This window comes from Lepidochelys olivacea (assembly GCF_965140295.1).
Source record: "Lepidochelys olivacea isolate rLepOli2 genome assembly, chromosome: 15".
Classification (NCBI taxonomy): domain Eukaryota; kingdom Metazoa; phylum Chordata; order Testudines; family Cheloniidae; genus Lepidochelys; species Lepidochelys olivacea.
In genome coordinates, this window is record NC_140425.1 from 2,067,680 (window position 1) to 2,079,648 (window position 11,969).

General features: G+C 47.1%; 2 protein-coding genes across 2 annotated transcripts; one reads left to right on the top strand and one right to left on the bottom strand.

Annotated features, from left to right (window-relative positions):
* Window positions 1-1,969: 1,969 nt before the first annotated feature.
* LOC311531745 (uncharacterized protein C5orf52) lies at window positions 1,970-6,314 on the bottom strand. Its single transcript, XM_084649413.1, has 3 exons — window positions 6,186-6,314; window positions 4,890-4,998; window positions 1,970-2,953 (listed from the first exon to the last, which is right to left on the bottom strand). Exons 1-3 carry the CDS (start codon window positions 6,260-6,262, stop codon window positions 2,696-2,698), a joined length of 444 nt encoding a protein of 147 aa, XP_084505539.1. The 5' UTR covers window positions 6,263-6,314; the 3' UTR covers window positions 1,970-2,695.
* On the top strand, window positions 6,254-11,616 carry DUSP18 (dual specificity phosphatase 18). Its single transcript, XM_084649414.1, has 2 exons — window positions 6,254-6,333; window positions 10,794-11,616. Exon 2 carries the CDS (start codon window positions 10,850-10,852, stop codon window positions 11,414-11,416), a length of 567 nt encoding a protein of 188 aa, XP_084505540.1. The 5' UTR covers window positions 6,254-6,333; window positions 10,794-10,849; the 3' UTR covers window positions 11,417-11,616.
* Window positions 11,617-11,969: the final 353 nt, after the last annotated feature.

An 11,969-nucleotide genomic window follows, 5' to 3' on the forward strand; every position in this document is an offset into this window, starting at 1 on the left:
TCAAGGGCTACATCTGATTAGGAATGAATGATGCATTTTTAGAAATTTACACTACCCATCTCTACCAAATGACCAGGAGAGTATCTAAAAGTCTTTGGAGGATGACTCCATGAGGTTCTAATTACTAGCAGTGATCAGTAATAAATGTTTGATTTTTTAGTAATTTTCATGAAACAATCTCTACAAACTCTTCAGGAGAGAATCTGGATTGCTGGAGTCTTTACCACTATGTACTTTTAAATAAGGATTTTCTTACTTTGAGTAATTTGCACGAACTGATCTCTTCCAACGCACCAAGAGAGAATGCAATTGCTTTTCTGGCGGATGATTCCATGGGAAATTTATCAGAAGATGGATGAGGAATGAATTGTCTCACTCCTAGTAATTTTCACGAATCGATATCATTCGAAATCACTACGAGCTAATTATCAAAGGATTTCGGAGGATGATTCCATATGTAATTCATTACTAACATTGATCAGTAATTAGAGTCTCATTTTTAGTAATTTCCACCAAATCATGAACTGATATCTACCAAATCACAAGGAGCGAATCTGAAAGGCTTTTGGAGGATGATTCCATTTGTCATTCATTTATAGCAAGGATCAGTTATAACTTTCTCATTTATAGAAATTTTCACGATAAATCTCTAACAAATGCCGAAGAGATAATAGACTTGGTTTTTGGTGGATGGTTCCATGAGAAATAGATCAGGATACCTGATTACGAATGACTTTCTCATCTGGAGAAATTTTCACAAACTGCTCTGTACCATATGACGAGAAGTGAATTCTCGGGGTTTTCAGGAAGATTCCCTCTCAAATTGATCTGTCGCACAGCTCAAAGATGAATTTATCATTTTTAGTATATTTCAAGAACTGATTTCTTCCAAATCACCAGCAGAGAATCAAAAAGCATTCTGGCGAATCATTCGAGGAGAAATTGATCACTAATACTTGTCATAGAATCATAGAATCATAGAATATCAGGGTTGGAAGGGACCCCAGAAGGTCATCTAGTCCAACCCCCTGCTCGAAGCAGGACCAATTCCCAGTTAAATCATCCCAGCCAGGGCTTTGTCAAGCCTGACCTTAAAAACCTCTAAGGAAGGAGATTCTACCACCTCCCTAGGTAACGCATTCCAGTGTTTCACCACCCTCTTAGTGAAAAAGTTTTTCCTAATATCCAATCTAAACCTCCCCCACTGCAACTTGAGACCATTACTCCTCATTCTGTCATCTGCTACCATTGAGAACAGTCTAGAGCCATCCTCTTTGGACCCCCCTTTCAGGTAGTTGAAAGCAGCTATCAAATCCCCCCTCATTCTTCTCTTCTGCAGGCTAAACAATCCCAGCTCCCTCAGCCTCTCCTCATAAGTCATGTGTTCCAGTCCCCTAATCATTTTTATTGCCCTTCGCTAGACTCTCTCCAATTTATCCACATCCTTCTTGAAGTGTGGGGCCCAAAACAGGACACAGTACTTGTCAATAATGTATGTCTCATTAGGAGTAATTTTCTTGAACAGATCTCTAGCAAATGATCAGGCGAGAATACGAATGGCTTTTCGAGGAAGAGTGCATGAGACATCAAGGGCTACATCTGATTAGTAATGAATGTCTCATTTTTAGCTATTTACACTACCCATCTCTACCAAATGACCAGGAGAGTATCTAAAAGGTCTTTGGAGCATGATTCCATGAGGCACTAATTATTAGCAGTGATCAGTAATAAATGTTTGATTTTTTAGTAATTTTCATGAACCAATCTCTACAAACTCACAAGGAGAGAATCTGGATTGCTGGAGTCTTTACCACTAGGTACTTGTAAATAAGGATTTTCTTACTTTGAGTAATTTGCATGAACCGATCTCTTCCAACACACCAAGAGAGAGTGCAGTTGCTTTTCCGGTGGATGATTCCATGGGAAATTTATCAGAAGACGGATGAAGAATGAATTTTCTCACTCCTAGTAATTTTCACAAACCGATTTTATTCGAAATCACCACGAGCTAATTATCAAAGGATTTCAGAGGATGATTCCATGTGTAATTAATTGCTAACATTGACCAGTAATAAGAGTCTCATTTTTAGTAATTTCCACCAAATCATGAACTGATATCTACCAAATCACAAAGAGCGAATCTGAAAGGCTTTTGGAGGATGATTCCATTTGTCATTCATTTATAGCAAGGATCAGTTATAACTTTCTCATTTATAGAAATTTTCACGATAAATCTCTAACAAATGCCGAAGAGATAATAGACTTGGTTTTTGGTGGATGGTTCCATGAGAAATAGATCAGGATACCTGATTACGAATGACTTTCTCATATTTTCTCATATTTATCTGTCGCACAGCTCAAAGATGAATTTCTCATTTTTAGTATATTTCAAGAAACGATTTCTTCCAAATCACCAGCACAGAATCAAAAAGCATTTTGGCGAATCATTCGAGGAGAGATTTATCACTAGTACTTGTTCAAAACAGATTATCAAGAGAAGCAGCAGAAAGGGAATGGCTATTCAGTTCATTTGTATTAGTTTATTGCTGAAACAACTAAGACCCTGCACTAGCTTTAACTCTCTTCATCTTCTCTTTGCTAAAAAGGCAAACTGAGTGTCAGAGATGTTGGAAAGAAACTCATTAGAAACTAAGAAAACAGCCTGACAGGGGTGCTGGATGAATGCCTCTCTGGATCATTTTTCAAACATGACGGTTGCTTCTTTCTTGGGGATTGCTTTCTGGCTGCCTTCTTGGGACCTCCTCATAGTCAGACTAGCAGAAGCGATCGCCAAGTTCTTGGTTCTCTGATTGATCAGCTCCAGTATTTTCCCAAATTTATCAGACTCCTTCTTCCACCGCGATATCTTCTTCTGCTGGTCACTCATGAACTTCTTCTTTAAATGCTCATAAAAGTGACTGCTCTTTTTTCTTGTCTCCTCCAAGTGATTTACCTTTAGGACAACAAATGTGTGATTTTCAGCACAGGATCCAGTGATGGTTCAAAAAAGCTCCAAAGTGGGGACAGACTTTGGGGAAAGATATGTCCTCCAGGATCCTCCCCCACTCCCTGGGCTTTCACAGTAACTCCCTTACTGCTGATCGAGAGGGCTTCCGAATGCATAGCCCTTCTCTGAACATTGACCTGGGAAGGTTGGTCAAGTACCTCTGCCTCCTTATCAGCTTTTCTGGGTTTCACCAGGATCAACAGAGATCTGCCCACTGAGGCCGAGAACACTCCCTGACATTCTGGAATTGACTGGATGCAGTGTTCAAAAGTTACTACCTTGCATACAGACAGAAATGCCATTGAGGTATGTGTAGGGCCAGTCTCCTTGTTTAGGTTTCAGAGTAGCAGCCGTGTTAGTCTATATTCGCAAAAAGAAAAGGAGTACTTGTGGCACCTTAGAGACTCCTTGTTTAATATCCGTATCCTTGTTCTGCTATCATAGGGACAAGAACCTGAGTAGTACAGAAGAACCCAAATCTGTGCAGTGCAGAGATGAGGTAATCTCCCCTGGTATCTCTAATGTGCTCATCAATGTGTTATCTACAACCAAGTGAGAGCAAAACAAGAGGGAACTGATTGCTGAAATGTTGTAAACGCCTGACAGCTGTGGCTATTTCCCACTCTCAGGGAGCTGGGTGGTCAGGGCCAGATGCTCAAAGGCACCTAACTGGAGATATCTTTGAGGAGCTGGGTCTCCGTGCTTTACGTATCAGTCCTGCATCACAAGCACTGCTCGTTCTTCCCAGATATTTTGAGCAGGCTGATCACTCCTTGTCCAGCTTGAGCCCCCTAACATCCCAGAGGACAGAGATTCCCTATGGTCTTAATGTTCCATAATAGGACTAACTCCCAGAGAGGCCATGCCAATGAGAAAACACCCATATTTTAAGACCAGGAGGGAGAATCAGCACTCTACCTGAGCCTTCATGAAAAGCTGATGGCCTCCTTATTCTAAATGCTCTCTCTCCCTCTTGTTTCCCACTCCCCCGAGGAGAGCCCTTGGGTAGAGATCCTGCAAGGTTTGCCCTGATCCAACAAAATGCTGAATCACATGAACTAATGTCAATGAAGACAATGACACTACCTGCACGCTTACAGTTAAGCATGTGCTCCAGTGCTTTGTTGGATTGGGATCAAAGTGCTCAGCACTTATAGGACACATAATAAATAAGGTGGTCCTCAGATCCTGCCTCATCCATAATCAGAGGTGGCCTCCCAATGTCTTCTGCTGCAGAGAAGGTAGAAGGGGCTCCACTGAGAAGTTACAGAATTATAGAATCATAGATTAGGGTTGGAAGAGACCTCAGCAGGTCATCTAGTCCAACCTCCTGCTCAAAACAGGACCAACCCCAACTAAATCATCCCAGCCAAGGCTTTCTCAACCTGGGCCTTAAAAACCTCTAAGGATGGAGATTCCACCACCTCCCTAGGTAACCCATTCCACATTCCAGTGCTTCACCACCCCCTAGCGAAATAGTTTTTCCTAGTATCCAACCTAGACCTCCCTAGACCTTTCCCCAGACATGACCAGCAAGGCTCACTGGTGCAGCAAACAAACCTTCCTTTTACACTAGGAATTGAATGTTGCCTCCATGGTGTTCCCAACCTTCACAGCAAGACAACTGGATTCCGACTTGAAACCAGACCTTCTTTCTCACTATGGCTCCTGGACCAGGAGCCATTTCAGATAATTTCTAATGGACGTCAACAATGCTTTTATTCTGGGGACGAGATGTCTCAGTGCCTTGGAGCAGGGCTACAGAACCCTTCACCTCTAGCTCAGAGAGAGGAGTGCAGTGTGCTGGGGGTAGGGTCCTGGTTTGCTCTAGTCATTGTGCTGGGGGTCTCTCCAAATGCCAGAGAAGGGGTGTGAGCGTTACCTTTATCTCCTGAATTCGCTGGACACTGGTGTTGTCACGGATGATGACCGTGGACAAGTGACTCTTTGGCAAAAACCTTTTCACAGCCACTTCACTGCCATTGAACAGACTGAGGAGGGGAAAGGGGCTTTGTTATAATTTTCCCGCTCAGGAGAAGCAATACCATTGCTTGCTTAGCCCTACTGTTCACAGCCCCGCAAGCCAGACACCACACGGTGATGGAGTCACCCTGCCTTACTCAAGAGTTCATATTCTTTGCTGACGTCACATGGCTCGAAGGCGTGTATTTTAGGTCTCAGATATTTATCACCAAAGTCTGAGCCTTCCAATTGAGAGGTCACACCGAATCTTCCACCCAGTATACAGGATTTCTATCAGGCTCTCTCATCCCCCAGAGAGAGAAACATTAGCCCAGCCACCAACACCCTCACCCCAAGAACATGTAGTCTAGTCCCTTCTGCCACCAAATACACTGATGCTCTCTCCTCTCATCCCAGCCCCTCAGTGAACACACAGCTCAGTCCTACCCCTGGCCCCTGCCAATACACTTATCTCAATTGCCTCCTTCACCCAAAAAAGTACACAGTGCATCCTCTCCTTTCCCCTCCCATTTCCCTAATACACCTCCCTCAGAGATGTACCAATGGGGGTGGTGGGGTGTTCAGACTGAGAGCAGGAAAGGGCTGTCAATAGGAGGACAGATGTTGCAGAGAGATGTCCTGTCCCCAAGGGAAGGTGAGAAAGAAAAAGGACTACCTGTGGCCAGGGTGAGGGGGGAACAGGGCGCTCCCTCCCTGTGCCTGAGGTAAGAGGTCGCTATGTGGGGTGGGGGTGTGCCCCTATGTGTGTGTCGGGGACGGGGGTTCCCTGTCCAGGGGCAAGAGTGGGGGGATGGAGGGTCCCTGTGCAGGGCAGGGGTGTGTCCCTGTGCTAGGGGGATCCCTTGTGCCCAGGAGTGAGTGGGTGGCCGAGGGTCCCTGTGTCAGGGAATGAGAGTGGGGGGTAGAGAGTAGGATCGTGGGGTCCCTGTGCCCAGGGGTGAGAGTTGGAGGTCAGAGGGTCCCTGCGAGGGGGTCCCTGTGCCCCAGGATAGAAGTGGAAGGCAGGGGGGTCTCTGTGCAATTGGGAGGGTCCTTGTGCCTGGTGGTAGAAGTGGGGGGCCGGGAGTCCCTGTGAAGTGGGCGGGTCCCTGTGCCAGGGAGAAAGTGGGGGTCCCTCTGCCAGGGGGTGGTCGTGGGGGGCGGAGCTCCCTGTGCAGTGGGGGGGGGTCCCTGTGCCCTTCGCCCCGGCCCGCACCTGAACAGCACCAGCACTTGGTTGACGCGCGGCTGGAAGAAGGTGACCCGGGGCCGCGAGACCTTCTGCTCCTCCATCGCGGCTCGGCTGGGCCGAGCCGCTGCCTCGGGGCCGGCGTGTCACAAGGGCCGCAGGGAAGAGGGGTCTGGTGGGTGGCGATCGCGGCGGGACCCCGGGGGCGATGCGGGGGGACCGGGGGCTCGGGAGGTGCGGGATCCCGGGAGTGGTTCTCGGGCTCGCCCGCAGCGCTGGAGGGCGCGATTGTCCCTGCGCGGGCCCCGTGGACGGTTGCCCCGGAGACCGGGGAGCCGCGCGGTGTCGGGGTCAGAGGCAGGAGGTGGCGCCGGGGGGGACGGGGGGTGAGTGCAGGCCCGGGGGGGTGAGCGCAGCCGGGCGGGGGCGTCCCACGGTCCGGAGCCTCCCAGCCCCTCCCGGGGCCCCGGCCCCGGCCCCGGCCCAGCCCGCCGCCAGCAGGGTCGCCGGAAGGCCGCAGCTGCGGGAGCCCCTTCGCGACGGGTTATTTCTGTGCGGAGCCAGGGGGGTTGGGCCGGCCGGGCCCGGCCATGAGCTCCCCGCCGCGGAGCGGCTTGGACACTGGCCGCCAGCTAGATTGGGGGGGGGGGGGGCAAACTTTTTGGCCCGCGGGCCACATCGGGGAATAGCACTTATATGGGGGCCATGAATGCTCACAAAATTGGGGTTGGGCTGCGGGAGGCTGTGCGGGCTCAGGGTGGAGCTGGGGATGAGGAGTTTGGCGTGTAGGAGGGTGCTCTGGACTGGGAGCGAGGGGGTTGTAGGGCGGGAGAGGGATCGGGGCTGGGGCAGGGGCGTGGGGAGGAGCTCAGAGGCAGGCTTCAAGTGGCACTTATCTCAGGCAGCTCCCAGAAGCAGGGGCATATCCCGTCTCCAGCTCCTACGCGGAGGTGCGGCCAGGCGGCTCTGCATGCTGCCCCATCCGCAGGCACTGTCCCCGCACCTCCCATTGCAGCACCGATGGGAACCATTGGACTGCATAGGAACCGAAGCGGGGCCATGACGCAGCTTCCAAGAGCCATGTGAGCGGCCCCGACCCAGCGGTGCGGCCGGAGCACCAGAGCAGGACCGAGCCACGTGGTGTGGCTCACGGGCTGGCTTATAACGGTTTGTGGGCTGAATCCGGCCTGCGGGCTGTAGTTTGCCCACCCCTGAGCCAGAAGGTACAGCACAGCCCCAGCATCACATCTCTTGGGGCAGGGCTGACTCACCCTTGTCCCGCACGTGGGGCAGGCAGTGCCCAGCACCCACTGAGCCACCTGCCTTCCAGTGCTAGCGCTTTGGGGCAGGCTGTACAGCACCGGGCACCACAGAGTCCTGGGCCATGCCTGGGGCTGCTAGACATAATCACTATACCGATAACCATGCTGGGTTATAAGCAGAATGATAAGTTACAAGTATTCACAGCACGGAGTCGGTCAGAGTCCTGTGTTCAAACAGAGAGGTTACAAATGAGAATAAAGTCTCCTGCTAGGCTTCCTGCCCATGAGCCAGGGCCTGCCTCCATTGAGAAAAGGGCAGGGGAGCCTCATTATAGCCCTGTTAAGTTTCAGGATTTCCAAGTCTCAGGAACCTGAACATTCATTCCCCCGCACCTCCTGCCAAAGCTCTACAAAGCCTTTCAGTGTTTACTCCCACAGGTTCTCTTCCTTGAAAGACACACACACACACTCAGCTCACCATTTTTCTACACCTTTTGCCCTAAACTATTGTGGACGCAGAAGTGGGTGCATTCAGGCTGTGGACAGTGGTCGCTGTGTGTGTTTGTTAAGCACTGTCGGATCACTTGGTGCATTAGGATTTGAAATGATTGTAATGATAGCAAAGTAACCCGTATAATTTCTCCACTTCCCCCCATTTTGCATTATGTGTTGAGGTCATTGGCTATCTTTCACCTTGCACTTTATGTAACCTTGTGAGACTGTTCTTGCAGCTGTGCAGGGATGGCCAAACGGTAGCTTTGGGATGCAGAAATGGCCTCTCCTTGAAGCACTCTGAATTCAGTTGTGGTGCAGTACCCTACGCTGCAGGAGATAGCATGCCACCCTGCTCCTGTTTCCTCCTATAGTTGCCACACTTTCATAGAGACAGAGCAGGAGTGTAATCCTAAAGCAGAAACAGCAGTTTTCTGCACCAAAAGGCAACCAGCTCTGCTAAAAGAAAAGGAGTACTTGTGGCACCTTAGAGACTAACCACAAGTACTCCTTTTCTTTTTGCGAATACAGACTAACACGGCTGTTACTCTGAAACCTGTCATTATGCACAGCTCTGCTAAGGGTCAGTGGGGAAAAAAGAGCAGGTAAACATCTGAGAGTGTAAATCCTGATACTAGCACTTTGAACTTACATAGTACCTGCCATTTGAGGAGTTCAGTGCACTTTACAAATTATAATTTACTCTCATAGTTGTAACCCTAACTCACCAACAGTAACATGTAATCTGTAAATGAATCCTAATGCTGATCTTTACTCTCACCAGCAATCCATAACTCTGAATATAAAAAGAAAAGGAGGACGTGTGGCACCTTAAAGACTAACAAATTTATTTGAGCATAAGCTTTCGTGAGCTACAGCTCAGAATGCATCTGATGAAGTGAGCTGTAGCTCACGAAAGCTTATGCTCAAATAAATTTGTTAGTCTCTAAGGTGCCACAAGTCCTCCTTTTCTTTTTGCGGGTACAGACTAACATGGCTGCTACTATGAAATCTGAATGTAAAATGAACCATTTACCTGAAACCTATAACTGGTTATGCCAAATCCAATCCATATTTGTAACTCTAACCCACAAGTGTAACTCTCATGTGTAAATTGTAACATATCTGAAACACACAACCCAATCTTAACCCTATACATAACCCAAGATCATAACCAATAAACTGCAAGCATTGACTGCAGTCAATATATAACCCATGTTTGTAACCTAAACTCATAATTTTAAACCCATAATACATCATTTTATGTTTCTATAAACCTTTTCATCCACATAGGACTATACAAATAGGCTTGGAAGGATTAGATTTTTATCAGTAAATGTCAGTTTTACTTTATACACGTAAGCCAACAAAAAAAATATTTCCATAGCTGATAGACGTTACAGACATACAAAGAATAATGCTGCTTGATGTTGACCCCCACATAATTCATGCAAAAATTTAAATCAGTAACCATTTAATTTTAAAAAATATATATCTGTCAAAATTATTTTAAAAAATTCAGATTTGGCCCAGCCTATATATAAATATCCAAGCATGAGGCAGCCCACTGTAGATTCCACCTGGCTGGAAAAGCAAGGCTGGCCCCAATGGTTCATGCTGTTGCCCAGCCCTCTCACAGTTTCTATCACTGTACAATATAGGGCCTGGGTTTTTCCTTCCTTTTGGCCATAGCTCAGTATCATCTAGTGGGCTCCTGTACATTTCTAACTTGTTGTGAAAGCTGGAGGAGGGGATGGAGCTAATTCTGAGCCCTGTTTAATGGCTGCTTAGTATTGTTCAACAAGGACTTGTCTACCTGAGACAGAGCCTGTATTCAAATACAGGTTTCAGAGTAGCAGCCGTGTTAGTCTGTATCTGCAAAAAGAAAAGGAGTACTTGTGGCACCTTAGAGGCTCTAAGGTGCCACAAGTATTCCTTTTCTTTATTCAAATACAGTAGTTCTCAACCAGGGGTACATGTACCCTTAGGGGTATGCAGAGGTCTTCCAAGGGGTACATCAACTCATCTAGATATTTGCCTAGTTTTACAACAAGCTACATAAAAAGCACTAGCAAAGTCAATACAAACTAAAATTTCATACAGATAATGACTTGTTTATACTGCTCTATAGACTATACACTGAAATGTAAGTACAATATTTATATGCTAGTTGATTTATTTTATAATTATGTGCTAAAAATGAGAAAGTCAGCAATTTTTCATTAACAGTGTGCTGTGACACTTGTATTTTTAGGTCTGATTTTGTAAGCAAGTAGTTTTTAAATGAAATGAAGTTTGGGGTACACAAGACAAATCAGACTCCTGAAGGGCTACAGTAGCCTGGAAAGGTTGAGAGTCTAATACAGTAACTGTTCTAATACAGTAGCTGGGGTTGGTGGGTTTAGATGTGTCCCTAGAGAACAGTCTTGAAAGGCTGGGCACAGGGCCTTCTCCATTCGCGGTCCATAATCTTGCAATGCTCTTCCCTAGTAGACATCTAGGGCATCCTTGCAAGTCAGGCTAAGGCTTGCTGCAGGTGTTTGTGGTACAGAATGTGCTTACTGCACGTGCTCTTGGATTTGTTTGGCAGCTTGCCTGTCGTGAGCGTGAACTCCATTAGGCTGTGGAATAGTCTCTTGGAAAAGGAGTGAAAACCCGCTTCACTTGTGACATCAGATGGAATCACTCTGCATTTATAAAGCGATCATGCATTGGCTGGGAGCTGGACTGGATGAGGCCTAAGATGGCTTCCCCATCTTTAACGTGGATGATTCTAGATCTAGTTAATTTTTAAAGCACGTGAAAACTTCACCTTTACTAGTTTGGTGGCAGCAATCTACTGCCTTCAGTCTCCCAAGTGTCTTCTCTCTGTTTTCTCTAGGCAAAGAGCGTGATGATGCAGCCCTCCATTGCAGCTGGTTTATAAAGTTTGCCTTAATGAATACAGTTTTGGGGACTATTCCCATCTTATTCAGGCATCCATCCATTTATGGCCTGTCCCGGATCACCAGTAGCCTGTACCTCAGCAATGGTACGGCTGCCAATAACAAGCTCCTGCTCTTCGCCAGCCAGATCACTACTGTCATCAATGTGTCTGTGGAGGTGGTGAACACCTTCTATCCAGACATTCACTACATGCACATCCCTGTAACTGACACCCCCATCTCTCGCCTCTACGATTACTTTGACCTCGTGGCAGATAGGATCCATAATGTGGACCTACAGCAAGGCCGGACACTGCTACACTGCGCTGCAGGCATCAGCAGGTCAGCTGCCCTGTGTCTGGCCTATTTGATGAAGTACCATGCCATGTCTCTCGCGAATGCTCATGCCTGGGTCAAGTCCTGCCGCCCCATCATCAGACCTAACAATGGGTTCTGGCGACAGCTTGTCCAGTATGAGTATAAACTCTTCGGCACCAATACAGTCCGAATGGTCAACTCTCCACTGGGTTTGATCCCGGATCTCTATGAAAATGAAGTAAGAATAATGATAGCATTTTGACTGTAACTAGGTTTACCACATCTCATGAAGGAGCCCAGAGGGAAAACAAAGGGGCAGCTAAGCTTGATGAAGTTTGGAACGTGGACAATAAACTCTTCAGCCCGGTGAGGTTTACTGCCCCGCTGGTATAAGTATAGGGGATTAGCTGAGACGAATGGGGCTATCTGGTTTTTATTATAAATAAAACCAAATTTAAACTACACTGTTGGGTTTCACATCCCATTTGTATTGACTTCTGATAGGAGCTCTAGGTGCTGTCTGAATGCTACTGGTATGTGTTAAGAAAGCATCCTTTTATCCCACCATTGTGAGATGTTCGTCATCTCTGGCTCTGTTCACGCTCAGGGATAGATTCCAGCGGAAACTCAGAACAATGGGAAAGTTGCCAACTATTCTTTTTCTAAATAGGAATTGAAATGAAGTGTTCTGAAAAACTGACCCCAAGCCCAATCCTTTGCTGTGTTGCAGAGATGCTAGAGATGTCCCCTGCATCCCTGTTTCCAGAAGCTTAAGGATTCCCTGCCTTCTCCCTTCACCTCTGCATCTCATTACC